The 27,090-nt window shown below is 52.2% G+C and overlaps 6 protein-coding genes across 6 annotated transcripts; 3 read left to right on the top strand and 3 right to left on the bottom strand.

Moving 5' to 3' along the window:
- Nucleotides 1-414: 414 nt before the first annotated feature.
- N0V89_007231 (uncharacterized protein) lies at nt 415-2,247 on the bottom strand (the record flags this gene model as incomplete). The annotated part of the gene is made up of 4 exons (XM_056215996.1): nt 415-556; nt 640-1,676; nt 1,728-1,862; nt 1,912-2,247. The coding sequence occupies 4 exons, from the start codon at nt 2,245-2,247 to the stop codon at nt 415-417; spliced, it is 1,650 nt and encodes a 549-aa protein (XP_056070243.1).
- A 3,143-nt stretch (nt 2,248-5,390) lies between these two features.
- Nucleotides 5,391-7,271, top strand: N0V89_007230 (uncharacterized protein; the record flags this gene model as incomplete). Its single annotated transcript, XM_056215995.1, has 4 exons — nt 5,391-5,615; nt 5,677-5,804; nt 5,870-6,917; nt 6,972-7,271. The coding sequence occupies 4 exons, from the start codon at nt 5,391-5,393 to the stop codon at nt 7,269-7,271; spliced, it is 1,701 nt and encodes a 566-aa protein (XP_056070242.1).
- Nucleotides 7,272-11,982: 4,711 nt separating this feature from the next.
- Nucleotides 11,983-13,915, bottom strand: N0V89_007229 (uncharacterized protein; the record flags this gene model as incomplete). Its single annotated transcript, XM_056215994.1, has 5 exons — nt 11,983-12,617; nt 12,744-13,176; nt 13,227-13,284; nt 13,333-13,499; nt 13,544-13,915. 5 exons carry the CDS (start codon nt 13,913-13,915, stop codon nt 11,983-11,985), a joined length of 1,665 nt encoding a protein of 554 aa, XP_056070241.1.
- A 1,323-nt stretch (nt 13,916-15,238) lies between these two features.
- Nucleotides 15,239-17,521, top strand: N0V89_007228 (uncharacterized protein; the record flags this gene model as incomplete). The annotated part of the gene is made up of 6 exons (XM_056215993.1): nt 15,239-15,361; nt 15,412-16,354; nt 16,410-16,574; nt 16,636-16,887; nt 17,023-17,297; nt 17,399-17,521. The coding sequence occupies 6 exons, from the start codon at nt 15,239-15,241 to the stop codon at nt 17,519-17,521; spliced, it is 1,881 nt and encodes a 626-aa protein (XP_056070240.1).
- A 1,143-nt stretch (nt 17,522-18,664) lies between these two features.
- N0V89_007227 (uncharacterized protein) lies at nt 18,665-21,902 on the bottom strand (the record flags this gene model as incomplete). The annotated part of the gene is made up of 4 exons (XM_056215992.1): nt 18,665-19,685; nt 19,744-20,432; nt 20,486-21,321; nt 21,374-21,902. 4 exons carry the CDS (start codon nt 21,900-21,902, stop codon nt 18,665-18,667), a joined length of 3,075 nt encoding a protein of 1,024 aa, XP_056070239.1.
- A 1,185-nt stretch (nt 21,903-23,087) lies between these two features.
- On the top strand, nt 23,088-25,110 carry PHR1 (DNA photolyase phr1; the record flags this gene model as incomplete). Its single annotated transcript, XM_056215991.1, has 3 exons — nt 23,088-24,445; nt 24,499-24,587; nt 24,644-25,110. The coding sequence occupies 3 exons, from the start codon at nt 23,088-23,090 to the stop codon at nt 25,108-25,110; spliced, it is 1,914 nt and encodes a 637-aa protein (XP_056070238.1).
- Nucleotides 25,111-27,090: the final 1,980 nt, after the last annotated feature.

Here is a 27,090-nt window from a genome sequence, read left to right as displayed (position 1 = left end):
GGTGTGCAGACGAAGGCCGCGATGACGGTGATCTCGGAAGACGCTCCGCCCAACCGAGGCAGACAGGCTGTCATTCAACCACAGAGCCAAAACATCCCTATGTGCGGACAATGCCCAAGTCATCTTCGCAATGAACCCGACCCCATATCCTCGACGGCAAGCGCTCTGCTAGCAAGTAGTTCACAGACAGCTCAGCGGCGCGTGGAGGACAAATGCAAGATTCGGAGATCTGAAAAAATTGCTCATCATACCACTTCTCAATTTTGTTGTCATAGTACTACAGTACTCGGCGAGCCTCTTGTCGTTCGGTTACACTGTATATTTGGTAGTGGGAAAGAGTTTACATGTAAGGGGAGTGTTCCCCCCGTACACTCGATCACCACGAAGACGGATAAGGATTCCTCGTGCGCGGGCCTAGGTGGACGTCTCGTCTTCACTGTCGCTCGACAAATCCGCAAACGTTTGCGGTATACTACCCGTTGACACATTCGACATATCCTCAGCAAACGTTTCCTCGGGCGCATAGCCCCAATACTTAGCAGGGCCATTTCCAAATCTATCGAACAAGTAATTCGGTAGCTTTCCGGTACCACTCCAAAGAGTCAGCAAACGTCACCAGACAAGAACGAATGTACTAACCCAGTCGGGAACCCCTTACCCGGCTTCTGATCGGATGTTTCGGGGCGGAATGGGGACGTCGTTCTAGTCTTCCGCACCCATCCTCCTGTGCCGTTGTCAAAGCCCGTGATCTCTTCGTATAAGCATCCGGCAACATCATACTCCATCTTCATGATCATCGCACCGTCTTCACTTTCAAAATTGATGCGTATTGGCATCCAATCGGGTATAGGCCCACCGGCCATATCGATAGCGGCAGCCCGCAAGAAACGTTTGTTCACGCGCGGAATGTTCCATATGCGGTGGACGTTATTTGATTGGTCCGAAACGAACTGTTCCATTCTTCTTGCGTGGGACAGCTGCTCGTCAAAGTAGGCCGTGACTGCTGGATCTGGGTCGGGAGGCAGGGCACGGTTGCTGGCAGTAATTCGCCGGATAATGCGGTACCATGTGCCAAGCGATATCTGGAAGGTTGTGTATATGCGTAGGGGAACGAGAGGAAGATGTGGGCAGATGGTGAGTGCGTAATGGATGCACCGCGCTAGTTCCGTCGCAGCTTCAGCGTCGGTCCTCTCAACGAATGGTAAAGCTGGAAGAAAGGAGCTGGCACATTCTGCTGGATAATTCTGGTATAAGGTCTGTATAATGCCGCTGAGACTGACTTGGAGTTTCCAAAACCGACTGATCAATGTAGAGTTCTCTACCGAGTTGAAGTGATACGAATTAGGGACAATCTCGGCAATCTCGGGAGACGGTGGGATGTCGATGATGGTCACGGCAGCCTGAATGACCTCTTCCATCACATCGCTTGGAAGGAGTGACCACAAAGACTCAGCCAGAGCAACAGCTGCGGCAAGCGTGCGAGAGTCTTCGGGATAGTTGGATGCATGGCGAACGAGGCAAATCAGGCGAGGCACTTGTATGTACACATGCATGAGTGCAACAGACGCGCGAAAGACGGCCGGTGCATCCATGGGTATCGCTGCAGGACTTGTCATTTCAAGGTAGACCTCCTGATCGTAAACTGATGTCCGGCTGGCAACCATTGCCTCAGAAACCTATGACCTATATGTCAACGAGTTTTAGGACCATGTTGTGCAGCCACTCACGTCATCAAAGTATGTATTCTCGAGAAAGCTCCAAAAGTGATCTTTGTCTGGATCGGTAACCGGCCCAGCTTGTAAGATATCTGAGAGTCCTGCAGCATGGATGGCATGAAACAGACTCTTGATCCCCATGAACACCTATTATATATCAGTCTCGTGCGTTTTCAATTTGTGTCGGAGATAGTACTTCTGCCATGAAATGTATCTTCGTGGCCACCGCAGTATCATAAGATCTTCTCGTCTTCTCGTTTCCAATAGCCAGTTGTAGTTCCCTGAGTGCTTTTGCTTTGGTGGCTAACGCGGTCCGATGGCTTGAAAATGTCGGATCACGGTATACATCAAAACTGGTGATGAGGTATTCGATAGCTAGATCGAGAGTTGGATTTTTGCCAATGCGGGAAGGTATAGATTCGACCCAAGAACCCATTGTCGCGAAAGGTTGTTCTTCTGGCGGCCGCGAGCCTAACAGGTTGAGGTAGCGGGCGGCGAGTGCTGTCTGCGAGGGCACGAAGTGGCGAGGCATGAGCGACGCTGTCATATCTTCTAGTTGACTCAGATGCAGTTGCAGCCTTCTTTTTTGCTGCGCCGTCGTTTTCTTCGTAACTTTTGTTCTCTCACGTGGTGGGATTGACAACGTCAAGAAGGCGCCCTGCCCTGTATCGGCATCTCTACCCGCAGTCTGGCGAAAGGCTAGCGAGGTGGACGGCAGCGAGACTGGTGACGGCGATGGAGTGGGATTGGCTGTGGAGGGGATGCTCGCTTCATGTTCGGCTCCTAGAGGGTAGATGATTGGAGCAACCTTCGGCTTGCCGTGTTTTGAGAGTTGTGTGGGATCCTCGAGCACGAATGCAGAGGCCTTTCCGAACGAGTAAGTGCAGTCCCGATCACGTTTGCGACATGCGCCACACTTTGGTCTCTGCTCGTCGCACTTCGTCGCGTCAGTTCCGCGGTGCACGAGAGATGCGATAACACCTGTACAGGAAGACCAACCTTGACCTTCCGCGATCTGCAAACATCGCATTTCCCGGTTTTTGTCATGCTGCGCTTTCAACATGGACAAAAGAGTGTACAACGTATGTTGATGATCATCCGATCGCGTGTAACAGCAGCCAATCAGACCTTCACGTCAGAAGACCCGCATCGATGCTCCACATTACGCGAGATACTGTGTGCAAGGCCTTGTTGCAGCATGCATAGGTCATTAGCAGAGTTTAGGAGGTTATGCGCAGCTCGAAGCGAGGGTTGGCTGTGATGATTTGTGGGGTGTGGTTGCCTCGTCGCATCGCTTGGCCCCCGAGGATGTCGCCTCAGATCAGCGCTAACCGTAAGAGTCATCTATATACACGTGACCCTTGTGTCAACTCCAGGACCTTTCCAAAGGATGTCCACGCCTACGTTGATCCATCAATGTAGGGCTTACAGACGGATCTTGAGTTTCTGAGAACCGTCGGACTGGGTTTGCAGTTCGCTCATTCCGTCAAGCAAACAGCTCAATAAAGCCATGCCAGTGACCCCAGTGAATGTGCTCGAAGGCAAGTATTGGTGGTGAAGGCAACATAGGAAGTCACAATAGCCATTTAGTACCTCATGAGCAGGTCTCACCCATAAGGCTTTTCAAGTGCTGTCCATCATACCCTTCGTCAACCTCATACTTTACGACGATCGTAATTACTCTTCACGCACACCTAAATCGATCTCAATAACTCCAAGATGAACCCTCTTGATATTTTCCTCTGGACGCTTCTTCTGTGGCAGGTCGCCAGCATGCAGCTAGGTCATCCCTGGCTCCTGTCCTTCGCACTTCTCCACGTATGTATTTTGAAAGCGGATTGTCAAACATTGCTTCGTTGGTGAGCATTTGCTGATTGTTTTATCAGATCATCACCACCATCATCATCGCCAAATCCGTGGAGTGGACTCAAGTCACTCCAGGATACAGTGCACACATTCGACCTTTGCTACGCTTCGATCGCTCCGTTCCGGCTTCCAAAATCACAGTTCACAACAATGTGAGCTTCTTCGTATACAGCACTGATAGAGTATATGTGCGTGTACTCAGGGTCAGCAGCATGTGGGCATTTGACAGGACCTGTAGGAACCCGGGCTGTGGCGAAAAGGTTTCGGCATTCTATCTTCGTACACCTTCATACGGTCATCGCCATATGGACTGCACCCGCTGCTACCGCAAGTGCTCCTACTATTGGTCATGGAGAGGGCTGGATCTATTTGCGCATCGGGTGCCGGATCGTTCTCACTGAAGGAGGATCTGGGAGCGGGGCGTTTGCGCGGAGAGTTATTGGAGTTGACCGTCGGTAGTTGAACGTGCAATAACAAGCAACTTTTGATCAGCCGCATCGGTTCGGCCATGTCTTGTAGAAAGCTTGACCCGTACCGCACAGCGGCTTCTCCTTGGCAGACCCGCACTTTCCAATCCTTATCTCAACCTCAACGGCTCCTTTCGTTACTACTCCTCGATCTGACGGTCAAGTATGGCATCTACAGCAATTATTAGTACCACGACTCCATGCTTGTTCTCGTTCTTTTTGATGTTCAGATACCTCGGTTGAAGCTCCAGCTGCATGCGACCGCGCAGCAGGCGCCACTGTGGCTCCTCCCCATCCTGGCCCTCGGTGCGAAAGTACATTTGAAACCTGACGTCCAGAGCTCACACATATCGCAGCATTAGAGACAAAACGCTCTCAAGCTATCTATTTACGCACAGGCTCTCGTCAGCGTCTCGTCCAATCGTTTTCAATCGCGTGCCGGCACTCCCACACCCCGGAAGCCAGAACGCCAACCACGCTAGTCTGCCTGGTCGCTCCGCATGGCTGCCTCTTTTGGCGCTAGCTCCGCGTCCTTTATCTTCGCCTTGATAGGGATGCTGGGAATGATCGTCTATCAAACCACTGGTGCCACTTCGTAACCGCTGCATGTACCTTTCGTGAGCGAAGCAGCTGCGCGGCGTCCCCTTGGGCACGTATACGAGGGTTGAGGACCTGGTGCTGCGGTGCACTTAGCACCTGGCCAGACAAGCGATATAAGGTCGTTGAATTCATCAGATCACGTAGACTAATGGCTTACACAGATGGCACGCGTACACGCCGCTCCGGTGCGACCGACAATTGCCCCATTGGTCGCTCAATCCCTCATGCACAGACACACACCATCCGATACTGCCAGATAGGCGTCACGCTTGCTTACGATCCTGTTCGCTACGCAATCTCTCTATCTCTACTCTTCGGCGGTGCCGAACCGCCATCTTGAGTATCATAGGTATCCTACAGGTATCCCACCGGATGGTTGAGGGCCCGTCACTCCGGATGCGGCTAGTTTTGTGCGAACATGTAGCAGCTGAAGCACTCTAGGCGCGGCTTAGCAGCTGTCTGCATCCGATCACATGTTTCCGGTTAATAAGTACGTCTTCGAGAAACCGCCGTCACGAAATCTTGATTGGCGCAACCAAAGCCAATGGGATGGTTATCGGGTTGCGAGACGGCTGGGGCCCTGATAGCAGGGGTGCAGGTTAGATGCACGCCCAGGCCGTGCGCGTGCTGTATCACTAAAACTCGCCGACAGGTGCTCGGTTTTAGGCAATTGGTATAAAGAAAGGCGATCCCTCCTTCTTTCTGTGGCCCTCTTCTGCCGCCTTTTCTGCTGGTTGCAACAATGGGTATCGACGAAACAGCACCTGTTTACGACGCTGAGAAGGGTCATGGACCGCCTCGCGTATCCACGAGCTCCGATGAAGGAGTGATCGTAGGACAGAATGGCACTCTCAAACGTGGTCTCCACGGGCGCCATATGCAGATGATTGCCATTGGTGGTGTCATCGGTGCAGGTCTCTTCGTTGGATCTGGTAGTGCGCTCTCCAAGGGTGGCCCAGCCAGTGTTGTAAGCATTCCTACAGCGTTGATTGCAACAGTTGGAGACAGACATTGACTGCCCGGTATAGTTGATCTGTTTCATGCTCATTGGATTCATGATTATGCTCATGATGCAAGCGCTTGCTGAAATGGCCGTCATGTATCCAGTGAACGGGGCGTTTTACCAATACATTGTGCGTTTTGTCGATCCCTCATGGTAAGCCACGTTACGCCCCGCCCCGCAAGTGCCATGCATGGAAAGTTCAGGCTTACTCCACTCAGGGGATTTGCCATGGCGTGGGAGTACGCTATCCAATGGCTCACAATGTTACCTTTCGAAATCACCGCGGCCGCTATCACGATCGAGTTCTGGGGACACTACAATATCGCGATATGGATCGCTGTCTTCCTGACTGTTCTCACGATTGTGCAGTTCTTCGGAGTTCGCGGATATGGAGAAGTTGAGTTTGTGTTGAGTATCATCAAGATCACCGCATGTATCGGCTTCATCATCTTCGGCATCATTGTCAACTGCGGAGGCGTTCCGACCGACGATCGCGGCTACATCGGCGCTCGATACTGGCATGCTCCCGATTCGGCTTTCCGCAACGGGTTCAAAGGATTCTGTTCCGTCTTTGTCACCGCTTCGTTTGCCTACGGAGGTACTGAAATGACCGGCCTTGCTGCCGCCGAGGCCGCCAACCCTAGGCGCGATATCCCAAGGGCAACAAGACAAGTCTTCTGGCGCATATTCTTCTTTTACGTCGTGAACTTGTTTATCCTCGGCCTCATTATCCCGGCGAGCTCCGATGTGCTCCTCTCGTCCTCTGGCGCCAACACCAAGGCTTCGCCATTTGTGCTCGCGATCACAATGGCAGGTGTCAAAGGTCTGCCTTCCGTCTTCAATGCTGTAATCACTATCTCCGTCATTTCCGTCGCAAACTCGGCGACATACGCATCGACCCGTACTATTCAAGCCATGGCCTCGCAGAAAATGGCCCCGCAATTCCTGGCCAAGGTCGACGGGAAAGGCCGACCTGTGCCCACTATCATCCTACAGTTGCTCTTCGGTCTTCTAGCCTTCATCAACGAAGCCTCGGCCACCGGAGACAAGGTTTTCACCTGGCTCCTCGCCCTTTCTGGTATCGCCAACTTCTTCATTTACGGCAGTATTTGCCTTGCGCACATCCGTTTCAGAATGGCTTGGAAGCTGCAAGGCCATTCCGTCGACGAGCTTCCGTACAAGGCATCCTTCGGTGTTGTCGGAAGCTACGTCTGTGTGGCGCTGAATTTCATTTGCCTGATGGCCTCGTTCTACTCCAGTCTCTTTGTACGTTGGTTCCTTCTCACCATTCCCTTGTGACATTGACTAACGCGTAGACAGCCCCTCGGTGGCGAACCCGACGCAGAGGTTTTCTTCGAAGGCTACATAGCCGCCCCGCTCATCATCCTGCTCTACGTCATGTGGAAGGGCTGGTCGTGGACTAGGTACCCTTCGCACCGCAAGCTTTGGGTGCCCATCGCGGAGATCAATGTTCTGGAAGGTATGCGCGAGGAGCAGCTGGCTATATCTGGCGAGGGCGTATCGGAAGAGGTGAGGAGGAGCAGTATCGCAGAGTCGCATCAGGAGAAGAAGAAGGGACCTCTGGGCTTTGCTAAGCATGCGATTTCAGGATTGTTCTAGGCGAAAGATCGAGAGGAGATGCGGAGATACAGGTACTGAGGTACGCTTCGCGGCAATGCTAGCTGTAATGCGGTTCTGGCCTATCATCAACAAGTAGAAAGGAGATTTGAATGGACTACGCACCTTTCTCTAGATTCGCCATACGTATGCCGCCTTTCCTATCCTTATCGTTCCTAGGATCTCGTTGTCCAATCTTCCTCAAGTCGTGCTGAACCCGTCACTTTCGTGTCGCCATTATGCTGGGGGCTTCTCTCCTGAAAATCGTCTTCGCTCTCAGCCTGGGATATTTCTGGACGGTAAAATAGCGTAGACTCTCCAGACCACCCACTTGACAGACAGGCACCAATCCTAACCTGTGGACCCCGCCACATCGGAACTACGCAATAATATGTCCTTAGTTCCGAGGCCAAGGGACATGTCTGTCTTATCCACAGGGGATCATCTACCAGCTAACAGCCTAGCGCGGTCGCTCTTCTTGTCCAGCACCATGTAGCTTCCTCAGCCACTTGTCGCTCGACTCGCGCGATGCCGTGTGTCTATCCAACCGCCGGAACCGTCATTGCACCCAGTCTTCTTGCGCACTTCTGCGGCGGAACCACGTGGTTGTTCGACTGCCGGTGTTCGACTCAAGGTGTGCGCGAACCGTGACGCAGGTCGTGGAGGTAATGGACGGTCGTGGTATGGGGAGGGGCCGGATTCGTCTCGGTAGTCGGTGCTCGAAGCAGTTTCTTGTGTCGTCGTTTCCTTTTCTCAGAATCGGCGTTAGCTACCTGTGCTGTTGACTGCATAATTCATTGGATGTGCTTTTCCATGCTTACGCTTGTATCCACGTCAGAAGGTCTCACTGCGCAGCTCTTTGAAGAGTCTACAGCGCCATCAAGAAGCGTTGTGACCCGCGGTTGGGGTATGAAGTGCTTTCGATAGTGTCAAGCTTATGAGTGAGCGTCGTCAGGCTTGGTGGCGGCCACGCAGAGCAGAACAGCACTGTAGCTTGTTACCAAGGTGCCATCGCCTTAGGCCCGCGTGGCGGAAGAGGTACCTAATCCTGCCCTTCGCGTGCTCGGTAGACAGGGTCTGAAGATTCTTCTTCTCACAGTGCTCTATGTACGGATTTTGGTCGTGGTTTAGGTGTTCTGAGACAACAAACAAGGATTCCGAAAACGTGATGAGGTTGGTATCATCGGCGTAGTTCTTCACTGTTCGAGTTGCAGTGTAAGATGCTGTGTCGAGCTGCGAGGCCGGGGCGAGGCTGATGAGCCCGTTTCGTGTCAATGAGGTCGCCGTACTGCAGTGCGTCAGTGAGGGCGGAGACGGGTGTCGATGAGGGATTACCCAGGGACCTGGAGCTTTACTCGCTGCGCAGACCAGTGGAAACGCCATGGTGGGTTCCATGGCCGCTGCGGTGTATTGATAGAGTGTGTGCGTCGGATCCAATGCGACTGTGAGTTCCAAGCTCAGATTATCTGTGTTCTGTCGCTGCAAACAGTGCTGCTCCGCCGGTTGTTTGGGCAAGCTTTGCCGCAAGCAAAGCCGCCCCAACGATGAAGATTTGGACGGACATGCAAAGGTACCTCTCCTTTGCAGTCTCGCAGTCACTGTTTCTTTTTATTGGCCCTTGAAGTATTGCTTCTTCCACGTATCGAAGCTGCTGCCTCAGCAACGCGCATATTTGGCCACAGGCCATACAAAAAGCGCTCCTGCGTATGCTACGAGATCGCCCGGCGAACAGATGCCCACTTTGTACTTCGAGGCGCTGCCCCTCTGAACCTACGACGGCAACTGATTCGAGGTAGTCATTCTCGGGGGCGCTCACAAACACAAAACTACACTATGGGACCTTCAAGTGCAGGTGTAAGATCGCGGCGCCACCCCAAACGAGCAGACTCATCCGCGCCTTTTCGTGGGCACTATGACGTTCGCTGGGGACATTGTGGGAGTCGTCACGGACACTGGTCATGGTACAGATGGGAAATGCGAGCTGTGGGAGCGGGAATTCAGCATGTAAGACAGCAGAGCTGATAGATATGATGGAGAGCTGTTTGTTTTGCAACACATGGCATACAGTGGTCTTCCTACTGCACAAGCTAACAGGTGGAGTGGCTTCCTGTAGTGTAATAAGGTCGTCTCATTCGATGATATCCATAACTTGACTGCATGCTCTGAGCTTCTATGCAGTCTCACAGATCTGTCCCCAGCGTTGACCATTTCTATGAGTTCTGATCTCTTTCTCGCTCTTCCGTGGTCCATCGCCGACCCCCCATGCCCATCCATGGCCTTAGCGTCGCCCTGGCCTCCAGCCAACCACAGTGCCTCCCCGTCTACGTTCCTGCCTTCTGCTTCACCCCGGAACCCGCCCAAACCCTCCTCCGAAGCAGTCACATGATCGATTTAGCTCCTTGGCAGATTTCTTCTATATAAGCCTGCTTTTGCCCTCTCCCCTTCTGTTTCCTCACGCTGCGTTGAATTTCTCTTGTTATTCTTCGCTAATTTTTTGAACTACCACAGGTACTGGGCTCAAGCCCGGCCACCCTCGGTGGCCGACCTGATTCTTCAGGTAATCTTTGGAACTGGCCGTGTGGCTTAGGTGACACGGTACAATGACTGCCTACTTCGGTATGGTAATGAGTACAACCCGCCTTTGTCAATCAGCATTCGTGCTCCGGCCCTTCTTCTTCTCTTCATTGATTGCCATGGCTGCTAGCTGTGCTTCAAGGAAGACTTTACTGAAGATGTTGTTCACTGTGATGGCTTGTGTTGTTGTTGTTGTGTTTCTTTATCATAAGGCTAATGTGTGATACTTCAGGCATACTCTATTGTGCGTGAAGCTGTTTCAACTTGATCACTGTGTGTGCGCTGTGGTTGCCACGCGGGCGTCTTGTTGTTTTGCTCTAAATCACCGTCTTGCCAGCGTGTCAAGTGCCCTGCCCCACGATCTCACCGCACTCAACGACGTCACCTTCGTATAAACCACCAGCATTTTTGCTCTCGAGGCACCGTTTGTATATTTAATTCAGCGTCTGATAACCCCGTAGATGACTCCCCTTCCACGACCGAAAGCACGCGCAACCGAACCTCCACTCAACCTGATGGCTTCGTCTTCAACAAGCATGACGGCACGCACCGTCTCCGTCCTCGCCGACACGGTCACCATCAAGTTCATGAACGTCACTTGTAGAATTATACACCACGAACTTCGCAATATAGCAGCTAGCTGACTTTCCTCCCCAGGCGGCAAAGAAAGCACCAACGGGGGTGTGAAGCGCAATCCACTGCCGCAATGGGGCCTCAAGTGTTCGCACTGTGGTGAGCAGAATGGAACCGGTCCGTACACACAGATCGACGAGATCGATATTGTCTTGCGGGAGGAGATGGGAACAGGCCGGGGCTTTGGAAGACAAGGCGCCGCGAGCGATCTGGTGCCCTCTGCCACAAGAATTGTACACTATATAAACCTGATACCATGAGATCTTGGATAGTCTGTTCTGCCTCACCCATGCTCGTCAAAATCACGGACTAACTCACCGTGGGCTTGTTTTGATATAACGCTAACGCACTGACTACCCGATTCCCCACTTCGCAACTCGCGGACATCTGTTTTTTGACAAAACCCCATGCTCTCGACGCCTTGCTACGATTCGACGACAAGGCACGTCTGTACACACTACGCCACGCGCAACATGCCCCCATATTGCTGGACAGGTCATCCTACAACCCACTACACCTGGGCATCGCTGCCACCTTGCTTCGCACCGACCCTCTCAAGATACTACTGTGAGCCTCCGTACCTCATTATTTCTCGGAGCTTCATGTGCTACTCAGGGCCCAAAGAACCAAAGCTAACGTGTCCAGCAAGCTCAATCTCGCCTCCTCTTCATACCACAGAAGCTTACGGCACACCTTCCTCGTATACAGCACCGACACACATCACTCCGTCTCGCTGCCTCCACTATCCTCGACGAGCAAGATCGATCGCACAGCTAGCCATACGCCAATTCCCGACCCGTCGAGTCCGCCCGGACCAACCGCGCGCGGCTTGGAACTACCCATGAAAGGATATCTCTTCTCCTCTTTCGAACCGGTCGAAGCACAAGCAAAACGAGAATCATCGCGCCTTCGTGTCAAGGACGCTTCTACACATACCCGACCGTCTGCACATAAGTTCAAACTCTCACGCCCGAGGTGACAGTAGTTCAACTCCTGAACAGCCACCATGGCGTACCTTCTGTTCTTTCTACTTGAGAAGGTGGTTCTTAGGACAAAGGACAAAAGAGAGAGCCTTGAGACAATGAGCCAGGGGGAATATTGAATATGGATATCATACAGAAGTGGCGATGGCGATGGATCTGCGAACTGGAATCTACTAGAAGATGTGGCGTACTTTGGGCTGCTGGGATGGGATTCATTCAGGCCTTGGTTTATGTCGCCGACGTAGCGGCACGGAGGCACAGGTGGAGCAAGAGGGAACGACAGGCGGCATCAAAGGGCATCAGGGCATGGTGTCCTTAAAGCACTCGGCATTGCTACTCTAGGTCATGCAAGCAGAATCAATGCTGGGAGGTCATGCATGTGTGTCCTGGAGACCTGATACCCAAGAAAGCCAAATGAACGGAGTCTTGTATTGTTTATTCCGGGTGCGGCACAAGAAGTCTATTTGATGCATGCTGTATTCATCCCACTCTCAAACCCCTATCTCAACTCGCTGAAGGCAACTTCATGCATCGTCTTCACGCTTCTCCTTTTTCTTCTGGAGGGTAATCGTGAGCCAGATGTCCTTCCACAGCCCCAGCGGCGGATCAATCGACGCCTCGTAAGCGTCGATTTGAGGCCGTTCCCACACCAAGTCCGCCTCCTCCGGCTTCACAAAGGGCGTCCTCTTCCAGAGCTTAAACCCGCACCAGAGCACGATATCAATAAAGCACATGGCATAATACGTCATGAACGTTCCGACATCGAACGTGTAGAACGTCGCATACCCGTAGATTGCCAGCGTTACCGAGAACAGGATCACACCCGCGATGGCAACATATGGCTGGCCCCAGCCCTTGTATGGAAGCGAATTACGATCGTAGCCCTGGACTTTAAGGGCGCGGTAGAAGCACAGGTAGATGGTGCAGATGATGATGTAGTTCATGAGCTGTGCGGCTTGGGTAATATTGGCGAGCCATTTTACGCCCTCGGAGGCGGCGCGACCGACGGAGAGGAAACCGAGGAACGGAAATATCATCGTGACGAAGAAGCAATAGATGGGAACGCCGGCACGGGTGGTTTTCCGCAGGAAGCGGGGCGCATGACCGTCGAGTGAGAGGGAGTACAGAGTTCGGGTGGCGCAGTAGACGTATGAATTTCCTGTATCAAGTCAGTCGTGAGTTTTTAGAAGGTGGAGATTTCAGCGCGCCCGGCCTCTGTATTGCCCAGCTTGGGTGTCCCATGGCGTTTAAACTCAGCTGAAATTATAGAGACTCGAAGACTTACCTGCTGAGAAGATGGACGTCACCATCAACGCATTAGTCAAATCCGGCAGTACAGAGATGCCCATATTCTTCATCGCAATGACGTACGGACTAGCTGCGCCAGTTCCGGTTTCCCCAGCGTCGAGCAATCCGGCCAGTGTAGGATCGTTGTAAGGCAAAATGATGCCAACGCAAAGGGCTCCCATGATGAAGAAGAGGCCGAACCGGAAGTACATGGTTTTGAAAGCGGTCTTGATCGTTTTGCGAGGGTAGATGGCTTCTCCTGCGACCATAGCGACGTACTCAGGGCCAACGCACGTGAAGCTGGCTTGGAAGTATGCGCCGAGGAAGCCTTCAAAGCGGCCAAGGGTGCCTTCATGGATATATTCGGCGAAAGATCCAGGATTCTTCCAGTAGCGGAATCCGTATGCATCGTGTTTGGGGTTGCCGCCGACCTAGACTGTCAATTATGCTGCATTGCAGTCGGAGTAAAAATCTTGCGTACCATTGTCACAAATGTGAAGCAAAACAGCATGAAGATGAGCAGTACTTTGCCGGATGCGCTTGGAATGGTTAGCTAGCACCATAGCTGTACAAAGCGAAGAGCTTACAGCCAAAATTCGCTCTCTCCGTAGGCGCGAACCGCGAACAAATTGATGATTGCGTATAGAACGATACAACCGGCGACGACAGCAGCGACCGGGATGTCGTCTCTCCAGAAGGTCAAAACCAGGTTGAGCGCAGATATTTCAAAAGGTATCAAGACGGCTTCATAAAGCTATGCATGTTAATTGAAGTTCTCCAACGAAGCTGGGTTCATACGAAAAAGTTCCAGCCAGCCATGAAGCCGTAGGCCTCGTCCACCCATTTGCTACCCATCCTGACCCAACCGCCCACCACAGGCATGAAGATGGCCATCTCCGCCATGCAATTATTTGCGAGGGCGAGGATCGAGCAGTATATCGCAAAGGCAATAAACAAGCTGCCGGGGCCGCCTTCTACAAGACCCCAAGCGATGGATACGAAGAGCGCAGTGCCGATGGAGCCTCCAATGGCGATCCATTGAATTTGGCGATTGGACAGGCGGCGATGAAGTCCTGCGACGACATCGGTAGTCTGAGCATAATCGGTGAGGGGGTCGTCATTCGGATACGCCGGCGCAGTCTTCTCGTTGAAAGTTTCGCCCTTCGCCATTTTGTGGTCGCAGTAGTCGCGTTACCCGCAATACCCGTCGACGCCGTCCAAGTGCAAAGGCGTGGTACTGGGACGCATCGAGACGCGCGCGGCGTGGGCTCTTATAGGCACGCAAGGTCTCGAACCTGTTATCTCTGGGGGCGTTTCTGCGCTTTGGAGATCTGGAACCTGTTATCTTTAGGGCCTTCTGCACTACCAATGTGCGTCGATGGAGTTGGGGATCAGGATGCCGTCCCGCGCCAGTGGGTCACAACGCCGCAGGGACTCGGTGCGGGACTCGCGTGTGATAGGCCCGGGGTGTGCGAGGTGCATGTTCTTGTGGTGCAGCCATCCCGTTTCATGTCTAGCCGCTCTTTATCGGCCGCTTTGTGCCCAGGTAGCGTGCGCGATAAAAGGGCAGCGATGGAGGACTTGACAAATGTTGCAATTGCGAGCTGATGCGGTAGCGAAGATGCCAGGTGATCGGACCGTGGTGTTGGTGGTGGATCCGGGGTAGAACTGGCGGCTGGGCTGCAAAGCTTGAGGCGTGTGGGGGATTCTACGGGGGATTGCAGTGGCGTAGCCCCCTCCCGTTGGCCATGACGTAAATTTATCATCTATCTTTCTCGCGCGTGCACGACTCGTGCCCTACCTACCCTGCATCTGCAGATGACAATACCACCACAACGTATGGGCTAACCTGCAGCCTGGCTGAAGGACGCAGGGCCGGATCGGCTTTCCCCAAGCAGAATTCGGGCCTAGTCAGACCGGCCTAACGACATTGCACACTGAACGACCCATCCACTGTAAAGCCTAAACCCTCAGATGGATGCCCCGAGGTTCCTGGTAGTTGACGTCCAAGTTCGGTGACTGCGAAGCTCTCATCCTAGCGCCATTGTTTGCACTGTCCTTCGGAACCCGCCGCCTTCGACGAGTAACATCACATGATCTGACTGTGTCGCTGATGGCATCTCGAAGAGCTGCGACGACAGACAGTGCAGGGGATTCAGGATGTTTCGAATCTAGCAGCTAGCTAACGTATACGGACAGTACAGCAGGGAGCCGGGTCAACCTCTGTTTGCCGTTTGCTCAAGCAAGCGACCGCTCCACTGCGCAATGTGATCGAGATCCCTGCACCTACTTCCACGGATTGGCACTCTTTGTCATGTCTAAATTCTTTGACAGCTTCCTTCACGGCCCTCGCGTGATGGATAATTTTTAAATGCGGCGTTATTCTTTGTTCAAGCAATCAGTCTAGCACAACACCTCTTCGACAAAGTGCAACAGCTCTCGCACCTTCTCGCTGTTGCGCAATCTTCCTTTCCCACTTTCCGCAGCATTACAATGTCTCCATATCGAGGATCCTCGGAAGATCGCTACATCAAGCCTAGAGAATCCTCCCAATCAGCGCTCTTCCTGAAACGTCTTAATGATGGGCTGCGAAAAGACAGCAACTCAAAGCATCTGGTACGTCGCCTCACAGATCTAAGTCCCACTATCCCACTAACAATCGGCAGGTCATCCTCTTATTCCTCCTTCAGAGCTACGCGCTTCGTACACTCTACAATGGCAACTACGACCTTGCAGTCGCGACGGCATTTCCGACCTTATTTCTCCCATACACCTGGAGCTACTGGGATCATTACCCCACGATCTTAGGCATCCCTTTCTACTACATACTCCCTTTCCAAGGTCACACATACCCATACCCAAAATGGAGCGCACAATACGGCAAAATGATCAGCGGTCCAGCTCGCGACGGATACACCAATTGCTTCTACACTATTCCGTTGTATCTGGCGCTCTGGTATACATTTGTCGCAATGTTCTTCCCCGAGGACGTTACATTCCTCGTGCTTGTGGCGGTGCTGCTCGTTTCGCGACCCGAGTACTGGTTCTCGGAGCCGAAAATTGGTACTCGAAAGCGAAGTGCGCTTCACGCCTCCAACGGCATGATGTATCGCCTACGCTGGCAGGTCATCGTTGGAGCTTCCACCTGGCTCGTCTGGATCACCGCACAAGCGTATATGTACGCCGAGGTGGAATTGGAACAGGCTCATCCTTCGCAGCTGGTGGCGATTGAACAGGGCCCAGCCTTGGCTTTGACATGCGTGCTTGTCATCAAGGTCATCAACACATGGAAAGGAATAAGAGGGCTCCGATCCGACCTAATTTACGAGCCGTATGAGGAGTACTGGAATGATTCTACAACAGAACAAGAGATTGTGATCTGGGAGATGCTTGCGCAGAAGGAGCATGAGAAGAGACAGCGTCGACGCCGGGAGGGACGGTCGAGTGGATACGGTATCAAAGAACGCAATCGAGCCCAAGCATTCCGGCCGGAGGACTGGCAGCATGAAGACCTGTATGAAGAGGAGTCCCCTGAGCCTGAGGCGTTGTATCGAGGCTCAGAGTCCGGTGAAGAGGATATAGGCGCAGCCGACGGGGGAGGAAACGATGGTGAGTACTTCTTCGTGCTCCTGCTCGACGCCTAGACTGCTAAACCTTGTGACAGTGCCGGCCCCAGCCCTAGATCCACCTCTTGCTGGTGCACCGCCTGCCGTTGCGGTCGGAGGCAGCATTCCAGGACATCCCCTTCCTGCTCCTGTAGCACCCATTGGATTTCGTCCTTATCGTGACCCTGCTGCTTCGCGTCCGAACCGACCACCAGCTAAGACAGGTACACTACCCTCTGTCTATCCTCTTTCTCTGTCACAGAGCAACGTGCTAATTGACCATAGCGGCCGAAAGGAAATCCGCTCGAGAGCAACACGCACTCAAGCTCAGAGAAGCGTTTCCCAGAAACCCCGCTCTCGCCAGGAAGTTCATTGAAAGGCAGGTCCAAGGTCTCGAGCCTGAGAAAGAGGCCAAACGCAGGGAGAGGCTTGGGGAGCCTCACGCCCACGTTATTCAGGATAGGATCGCTTACCAACGCTTCAAGAAAGTCCGCCGGCCAGATAACAGCGTTGCGCTCACGGTGCCGTACAATGATAGTAAGTCAAAACTCCCATCTTCCATCCTGTGCTCAACGTTAGACATCTAACCACATGGACTGGATCAACACCCTCTGCAATCCAAAGCCTGACCCATCTCCTATTACTGTATCTTATCTATACTGACCCTCATAGATCCGGACCCCGCGGCCCCCAAATATGTCTCCATCATCGAAGACTCCCTCGCCCGCAACCCCGACGATGATGTAGACTCCGACGTTTCCTTCTCAACAGATGTTTACGAGGCCGACGACCGCTACCCCGGTGACACCATCCCGCGCCGCGCCTGGAGAGAGTGCCTCGTCGACATCTTCGGCACGGTAGACATGTTCTTCGACCGCACGAAACGCTCCGCAAAAAATGTGTTCTTGTTGCTTGCACAGGGCTTGGCGGCGGCTGTGCTGATCAGGGTGAGTCTGATTGGCGTGGGAAGCTGGCCGCTCGAGAAGCGTTATACTGAGAATGCGGGTAGCTTGTTGGATGTGGAGTCTCACAATGCTGATAATTTTAGAGTGTTGTGGAGTACGCTGGGCATGATCAATATGGCTTTGATATCGCTTCTGGACCGGTGCGGAAGGTTGCTCGCGTACTGGGGCAGGTTTATCAGGGACCCAGTGGAGTTTCTTGTGAATGATCCGCTGGTCGCGGTCTTTCTGGTTTTGGTCGCGGGGACGATCTGGGTTCTTAGGACTTGGTTTTCGGAAGAAGGGTTTACGCCGTATGTCTTCTGGTTTTGGGTCTTGATGATGTGGATACCATTTGGGCAACCACAATTTGGAGGAGGTTTGTAAGGTGGATGTAGAATATGTTCGAATTTTATCAGTACTCTGTAGTTTAGTAAATGTATCACAGTCACAAATTCACAGCAAGTACACAAAGGCTTGATTGGGAGAAGATTTCATGAGAAGCGCCCTGAAGGCAACCTGGGTATCTTATACAAAACAAAGCAGAATCTCCCTAGATTCATATTCGAGCGGGACCGCAGATAGTGTGGTTAGCCACAAGGGCTCCCAACCCGTCTTCATCCCCCATTCCCTCCCCTCAAGTGGGCGTAGTAGACGGCAGTGTGCAAGGGCCCTTCGACCTCGGTCCCACCCAAACTACCGTCCAAAGGCGTCGAGCTGCTTGCGGAGAGCGTTCATGCGGCGGCGTTGCGGCGTTGCTACAACCACGTATTAGTAAACGGTGTTCAATCGGCGAGTTGCCTTTAGAGGCAACAACTCACCTCTTCGAGCCTCTGCAGCGCCCCCCTGGTCGCGATGATACGCAAGCGGAACCGCAAGCTGCCGATCTCATCGTCGGGCTCGCCACGACGCCGCCGCTCGCGCAGCATGAGGAGGTATAGGATGAGCTGTTCCGTAAACTTAGTCACATGTGTTGCGGAACTGGTAATCGCCAGCACTCCTGAATGCCAGCCTGTGCCACAAAGGAGTACAAAGCTATTGGGGCACTAGATAACTCCATAGTGAGGGGAGAGTCACATACGCGACACTGGAGGACCTCAAATTGGTCCGGGGCCGGGGAAACAGACGAGTTGGCGGGCATTGTTACTGTTGTTGCTGCGGTTGCGGTTGCTCTTGCGGTTTCTGCTGCTGCTCTTGTGGAGGAAGATTTGTCTCGGTGGTGCGTGTGCAGTGTGTGACTTGGTAGACGAAGAGGGGAGGGTAGATTGTTTTGCTCTCTATCACTGACGCACGGACGGGCAAGGCGCGCTCATGACGCTAATTACTCTTCGATTAAGGCTACCTAGGCAGACGTACATTCACGTGGTTCTATTCTACGCTTGTGTGCTATTTACGCCAACACGATAGCTCTCAGGCGGCCCATTATGCGAGTATTGCACGCCTCCAAGGTCAAGCACAAGCTTTTGAAGCACAACGTTGGCTTCAACCAACCACACCCTCAGCGTGTGTTTTCCTGCCGAAACCTCACCCCAATTCGTTGTGTTTAACCATGCGTTCTGCGCCACCGCGGTGCCCCATCCAACGGGAAAGTCAGGCTGTTTCTGATCGATAACATACTGCCTCCGCTGCTGCGGCTTGTCATCTATCTGCGCGACGTATGCAAGCGGTTTCTTTGGGTTCACGTTCAAGGTCGGAGACAAGATCAGAGTGAGGTTCAGACCTTTTGAGGAAGTAGTGGGCGTGAACGTGTAGAAGTCGTATTCGAGGGCTGGCGCGCTGGACGTGGAAAGACCTTCCGCGAGTGGATTGGACAGTTTGATAGCGGACAGCGTGCGGCCGTAGTGTGGGAGTACGGTGAAGCTGAGGTTACCAGAGGGTTGGAGGCGCGAGTAGTGCTCTGCTTCGATGGAAACTAGGCCTGCGGACTCAACGAAGCCGTTGAAGCCAGCAGAGACTGAGGTCTTGTTTACCATAACGTTGACAGTTGGGCGAGTAAATTGTGTGCCGTAGTTCTGGGAGCTGCTTATGTTGAGAGCGACTTTGTTGCCGTACCCGTCGGGGACCTGGCTCCAGTCTACGTCGACGTAGACGCGGATGTCGTCGGTGTCTGGAGAGATGGTGCCGGCGGACTTCGACAGCTTGATGAATGGCTCGGTGGTGATGTTCCAATTGAAGGTCTGTGTGCCCATGGAGAAGATGTCTATCCAGCGTTTGGGTGTAAAGGGTGTGATCGCAGGTAGGTCGAGCGAACCGCCACCATTGGAGTGCCACATGTCGTCTCCTGGGATGGTTGCGTTGCTTCCTTCCACAGATACACCCATGTCGCCAGAGAGTGACCGCTCAGAAGTCTGGACCCAACGGAGGAAGGGTGTAGACTGGCGCATGGGTTGTTGCCTTCGCATAATATTAGGCTCGACATAGTAGGCAAGGAATCGTGATCAGAATGACTTACCAGTATCCTTGGTACCCCAAGTGCGTCTGATCCATCATGTGATTCCACTTTCCATTGAACAGACGGTGATACTCCTGAGTAAGCTCATGATCAGTTCCCATCAGGTCGATCGTCTTTTGTAACCAGTCATTCGCGCTGTTGCGTCCCTGGCCGGAGTATATCTGATTCCTTGCACCGGCAACCTGAACATTGATAAAGTTTCCACCCGCAAGCACAGGGTGCAGGATCAACTCGTAGAAAGCGCCTTGCTCGTTCTCCGCGAGATCATCGTACACTTCTTGCGCTTGTTCGGCTAGGTCTTCCCACTGAGCTTGGATTTTATCGGCCTCTTCATAGCTGATGATGCTGTAGCTACCCGGCTCCACCCATTCGTACTTGCGCATATTTGCAAGATAGCCGTACTTGTCGACAATGTTTGAAATTGTCTTGGCATGCTGCTCGTCAAAAGTCCGTTTGGCCCAACCTTCGATCCAACTCGGTACAGATGTCTCATCGTACGCTTCGATATCGTAGGCGATGTCGAACCAGTGGCTGATGGGAATCTCGTAAGGTTTGATATCTCCGACGTTCACAATCCAAAGTCTGTCCGCATCGCGAGCGTGAGCAAGGGACATTTGCTCGTAGGTCTTCTGCAATTGGATAGTATTGATCCACTTGTAGTTGCGGCTGTCACCGACATAGTCGAAGTGCTGCAATCTTTGTTAACGGAATCCGACCCAAATGTGTGGAACTCATCACTTACGTAGTAAACACCAGCTCCACCAGACCGTTTCTTCTCGTCACCGACTGGTAACCTCCTAATGTTCTGCCAATTGTCCTCCGTCCACAGTAAAGTCACCCAGTCCGGCACTTTCATCCCCGCCTCGAAATAATCTTGCACTTCTTTGTACAAGCACCACATCTGTGGCACCTTGCTTGCATCGCCCCACACCTTATCCATGATCTCTTCTTGCGCCTCGACAACAGCCTCCAAAACCGCCGTTTGTGTATCAGCGGACATGGCGGTATCGTGGTACCCTCGCATTCCAACGGTAACAACGTTCTCGTAAGGTTTCGCACGCTCTGCGCCTTCCGTAAAATACTCATATAGAGTAGCATTATTGGTAGCCCAAGACCAACTAGAGTCTGTACCTTTAGCTATCTTGGTCCATTCCTGTGTTGCGCGGACCATGGGCTCCGTGTGAGAGGAGCCCATTACGATTCCGTAGGCGTCGGCAAGCGGCTGGTTGCGCGGATCGTCGACGTTGAACATGGAGCTCCACATTGCGGGCCAGAGATAGTTTGCTCTGCTTCTCAGCAGTAGCTCAAACACATGGGAGTAAAATTCCGCGCCGAATGGAGAGCCATATGCGGACTTGGGATACTTTCCATTGGCCCACCCCGTCAAAGCAGGTGCCTCGTCATTGATGAAAAAGCCGCGGTATTTTACTGAAGGAGTCTTCTGGACTTTGGTGGAGCGGAGGGCGAAGATGCTTGAGTGGGACTTCGGTGGGACGTCGGCAAACCAGTGCCAAGGTGAGACACCGATTTGCTCGGAGATGTCGTAGAGGCCAAAGATTGTGCCACGCTTGTCGCTTCCTTTTCATTATTAGGTACTTCGGGTTTGTAAAAAAAAGATCAAAGAGCTTACCGGCAATGACCAATGCCTCAGCGGATCCATTCATGGGGTTCTTGATTACAGCACTGACATAGGCCTCCCACTCACCTTCAATCTTGCTGACATCCAGTTTCCCGCTCTTAATCAATCCATCGATCAAGCTGGAGTTTCCAATCGTGCCGGCAAGTATAACACCCTTTCCTTGTGCCGAGCTCTTTCCAACGCTCCAATCTTTGCCGATGCCCGTGACGTTGAAGATGACCGATGCGCTTCCTCCGACAGTCTTATTACCAGCACCAATACCGACAGTCTTCAGTGTTCCATTCGTTCCGGTAACGCGTCCGAAGTCAACCGCTACATCATGCGCCGCTCGCAGAACGCCAGGCCAGTCTCCCGCATCAAGAATCAGGTGGACCGGCGAGTTTTGCGAAGCAAGCGGTAGGCTGCCATTGCCAGACTTGAAATCGACCGTCGGTTGTCGATCTTGAGAAAGCTTGGCCGCGTTGACGAAACAGGCCGAAAGCGACAGGACGCTCAGCAGAGTGCCCGAAACCATCCCCATGATACCATACAACTTTTTCTTGGATGCGAATTGGTTCGTCGGAAACGCCTCACCAACCTATCGACATGCTGGTCAGCTCATGTTATATACGGATGTCCAAGAAACTGGGCCTATCCCCTTAATATCCTAGCTGTACATCGCAAGGGAAGCTATCCCGCTACCCAGGTTGAATATGGTGCGGCCATACCGCGTGGAGGTAGACACGGGTGCCAAGAAGCACACTTGCAGCGGTATGATATGACGATCCCGGGTATTGTATGGATAAATTGATGCGCGGCACGCTTGGTACTGTTTGTATGCATGGAAGTCGTCGACGACCTTACGAGTACCTTGGCCGCGGAAGCAGGAACCGGGGGTTCAATCTATTTGAGCCAATGGTGAGGCTCTGCAATGCCTTTTTTAAGAAGTCATGCATGTCGCTTGCGGATGCAGATGTATGGAGGGGTTCCTTCGGATGCTGGGCGAATTCTTCCGGTGGTGCGAGACTCGACAGCGATTGCTGCTACGCCACAGAACGGGATTGCCACGGGAGGCACGGTTAGTCATGAATAGTCACGCGTTGGAGACTTTGGCAACACCGGGTTGATGGAGACCGAAAGTGGAGGTGGAAGAATGGCTAAACTCGAAGATCCCCACATTGGCCTAATCTGTTTCTGTAGTAGTTCAAAGGTCACCCCAACGGCTTTGCAAGTGAGCCGAAATATAACCATGTGAGGACTGACATGATGATTTGATGTCGAGTGCGAACGATAAGCCTGAAGACTGGAAGTCGAGGTCTGAATTTCCGAAGAAAGGTGGGTTGCTGGCAGGTAAATTGATGTTGTAGGGGGCGTTCTGCTGTTGCTACAGCACGAAAAGCCTGCAGCAATGTTAAAAAAGGCCTCTGATTTCGAACACGGTTGCCGGTCTGCAAGGGACACGTCTGGGGCGCGACAGAACACGCCTGGACACCTGCATGGTATTATTCACGTGGGATGGTCCGCAACCTTGGAACCCTGGAGATGTGGAGACCGAGAAGGGGCTAGATGCTCGGCAATCTCAGAGATCGACTTGGCGATCCAGGAACGCGTGGTGCGTCATAGATCGGGTCCAGATCAGAGCAGCGACGCGCAGCGTGAAGGTGCGCGTTTGATGTTGTGAGCCTGGTAAGTACTCCCTATCAACCAACCTCCTCCGATCCAAGCGATGATGCCTCCCAAAAGGAAACTCAGCTCACGCATCCCAGCCAACGCTGCCTCTGCAGTCGCCTACACAGACAGGGCCGGCGATGCCCCAAACAAGCGATCCAAGCTCTCAAAACCCGCAGCGAAAGCCTTCACAAAACCCGAACATCCCACCAAAGATGGAGACGAGGGCGATGCAATTGTCACTCAAGGTAGAGGCGGGGTCGAACAACAAGATGAAGATGCTGCGAATTTCGACCATTCGCGCCCGGAAGAGAAGACCGGTATCGTAGACAGAAGATTCTACCCGGCGGAAATGAGCAACGAGCGATGCGCCATGTACAATGCCAACGAAATTCCGCGGCCGATGGGAATCCTGAACGCGACGCTGGAGAGAACAAAAGATGCGAGAGAGGAGATCCAGAACGGCGAGGGCGGCCAGGCGGTCATACATTGGTTCAAGAGGGACTTGCGTATTAGGGATAACACTGGGCTGAGCAAAGCAAGTGAGCTGGCGAAAAAGAAGGGTGTCGGTGTGATAGGTGTGTGGATCATGTCTCCGCAAGATTGGGAGGCCCATCTGGTATCCCCTGCGAAGTGCGATTTCGAGCTTCGTTCCGTGAAGCTATTGCAGGAGGAGTTGGCTGAACTGAATATTCCACTGTACACTGAGACGATTACGCCGCGCAAGGACGTACCAAAACGCTTACTGAACCTTGCCAAAAAGTGGGGAGTGAAGAACATATTCTGCAACCTGGAATATGAGCCAGATGAGTTGAGGAGAGAAGAAAGATTGGTGCGATTGGGAACAGAGGACGGCATCAACTTCGAGCCATGTCACGATGACTGCGTCGTGCCGCCAGGAAGCCTCAAAACCGGCGCTGGTAGACAGTTCGCTGTGTATTCGCCGTGGTATAGAGCCTGGGTGGCACATTTGCACGCACATCCCCATTTGCTGAACGAACGGCCAATGCCAGAGCAGAATCCGTCTGGCTTCAGAGATAATTTCAAGACCCTCTTTGATCGCGAAATTCCACCAGCTCCAGAGACCAAAGCGCTTGGTCCGGAGCAGAAAGAGCGCTTCTATCATCTCTGGCCCGCAGGCGAAGCGGCTGCCATAGACCGTATCAGTCTTTTCCTGACAGAGAAGATTGGGCGCTACACCGCCACCCGTAACTTCCCAGCGAAACAGTCCACTGCAAGCGTGAGCGTGCATCATGCAGCCGGGACGCTGGCCGCAAGGACAAGTGTGAGGCTGGCGAGAGATGTGAACAGTACGAAGAAGCTAGATGGCGGTATTGAAGGAATAAAAGGATGGATCGGGGAAATTGCGTGGAGGGACTTCTACAGACATGTGCTGGTCAACTGGCCATATGTTTGGTACGTCATGCTGAACTACTTCTCTTCTCTTTATTTCTACTAAGTCTTCCCAGCATGAACAAGCCCTTCAAGTTCGAGTACACGAACATCGAGTGGGAGTACAACGACGAGCACTTCCGTGCCTGGACAGAAGGCCGCACCGGTAATTCTCCCTCATCCCCATACCCCTTTTTCCCACATCTAACTCTCAACCATCAGGCTACCCAATAGTCGATGCCGCAATGCGCTCCCTTAACTCCACAGCCTACATGCACAACCGCCTGCGCATGATCACCGCCTCCTTCCTCGCCAAACACCTCCTCCTTGACTGGCGCCTCGGCGAGCAGTACTTCATTACGCACCTCATCGACGGCGACTTTGCGTCCAACAACGGCGGTTGGGGGTTTTCATCCTCTACAGGAGTCGATCCGCAACCGTATTTCCGCGTTTTCAACCCGTGGCTCCAGAGTGAGAAGTTTGATGCGGAGGGGGAGTTTATCCGGAAGTGGGTACCAGAACTGAGTGAGATTAAGGGAGAAGGGATTCATAATCCTTACGATAAGGGAGGAGAGGCTGAGAAGATTGCGAAGAGGGAGGGGTATCCAAGGGTAATTGTGGAACACAAATTTGCGAGGGATAGGTGTTTGAAAAGGTACAAGGCGGGAATTGGAAGGGAATCGGCGTGATAAAGCACGAGATGCGACAAATGCTGCGTCCTCTTCGTAATTATATCTCGATGGCGGTATGCAAGCCTCAAGTGCAATATCATCTATCGTAAATTCCAAACGCCATGCCCACGCTATGCCAGAATCTATCCCGCTTCATTCCCCAATCTACGCAAGCCCGCCTCCGGTAACCCCACTCTGCCCCGGTTCGCCTGCGGGTCCACTGCCCCCCGGCGTCCTTCCAGCCTTCCTTCGCATGCTCTTGCTGCGATGCGTATAGTAGTTTTCTGGCTCCTTCATCTGTGCTTTGTCTTGGGCTTCAACCGAGCGTTGAAGTTTGTTGTGCGAGCCGGGGGAGAGTTTACTGGATTTAGAGCCCATGGCGCATGTGCGGTTTAGAGATCAACGAAAGGAGGCGGAAGAGGAGCCTGCGGATAGGGAGGAGGTAGCAGGAGGACTGTTGATGGTGAGTGCTCGCGTGCGCATGACAGGGGAAAGGACAGCTTACGGTGGAAGATTGGAAAGCTTCTTTGCCGATTCGCGGATCCTTGGGAGTATCGCTACTTAGGGCAAATCCTGTGGAAGTTTCGACTTAGTGTTGGAGGAATTTTTGCTTGCGATTCGCTCTCTGATGTATGAAAGATAAAGGAGAGTTCATTTTATGACCTGGGTGAAAGAATGAAGATGACGTATGCGGCGGAGGCTGTTCCTGCGCCCAGGCGGCAGGCCATGTGACCATGGGCCCGCCAAGAGGTGGCATGCCAAGATGTCGGTGCGAGGCGCTAGATAAGTAAGCTTAATTCATTCTTAATCGGTTTAGAATTAATTTAAAAGAACTTAATTATTTCTAGCTTACTATAAGATATTTTTTAAAAGTAAAATTATAGACTTATTAATAATAGTTATACCTTTAAATCTATAATTTTACTTTTTAAAAATATCTTATAGTAAGCTAGAAGTAATTAAGTTCTTTTTAATTAAGTTGGAATCGATTTAGAATTAATTAGGGAGAACTTGATTATTTCTAGCTTATAATAGAATATTAATAAAAAGTAAAATTATAGATTTAAAGGTATAACTATTATTAATAAGTCTATAATTTTACTTTTAAAAAATATCTTATAGTAAGCTAGAAATAATTAAGTTCTTTTTTAATTAATTCTGAATCGATTCTGACTTAATTTTTAGATTTTCCTAATATTATACGCTAGTTGCTTAGGGTGGCATGAAAACTTCTCGAATCCTTACTATAATTACTATTACTAGTTAGGCCATGCCACCTCTTGGCACGCCCTTGGTCAGATTACCTGCCACCACTCCTGCGCCAGACCCTGCAGATCGCCTCTCCGCAGTCCACGCGGTTTGATTGGCTGGGGCGGGGAAACGGACACCGGGACGCGCGTGCACAACCTTCCTCAACGGAGACGAACGCCGGCGCAAGAAGGCCCTTTTATCTGGATCATTGAACTTTCAGAGACAGATATAGAAGTCCTCCGGCAGGGCACTTTGTTGGCTTCATTTTCTTTATTCAAATATGCTGCGCTAACGAACTCAACCAACTCAGAGTCGAGCTTCTGTAGATACGGCAGTGATAGCTGACTCTTCCGCTTACATCCTCTTCCAACGAATCAAAGAGTGTATCTTCACAAATACTAGCACCTCGTTCCTACCCGTACGCCACTAAGAAGGCCTAGATATACCAAATATCGCTCCCTGTTTGTACACGGTTTTAGGCTAATCGAACCTCGGAACAATCCTAGATAATACCATTGATGAGACGACTGGAAAGAAATTGGTTATTTATCTTTGTATTTACTCCTACTTACTCGAATAACTCGTAGTATCAACGCCCAACGGACATTCCTGGTGCATCATGTGAGGACGTGGCAGGGAAAGAATTAATTTACGTCGATACTGTTATCCTTTCGTGCCTTCCGAAGTCGTATGAGTCCATTCGATTATTGTTAATTCTCAATGGCGACACGCATTGATAGCAATGAC

Source organism: Didymosphaeria variabile (genome assembly GCF_027946475.1).
Source record: "Didymosphaeria variabile strain IMI 356815 chromosome Unknown scaffold_5, whole genome shotgun sequence".
Classification (NCBI taxonomy): Eukaryota; Fungi; Ascomycota; class Dothideomycetes; order Pleosporales; family Didymosphaeriaceae; genus Didymosphaeria; species Didymosphaeria variabile.
The sequence above is the reverse complement of the archived record's forward strand: the minus strand, read 5'-3'. Positions and strand labels throughout refer to the sequence as shown.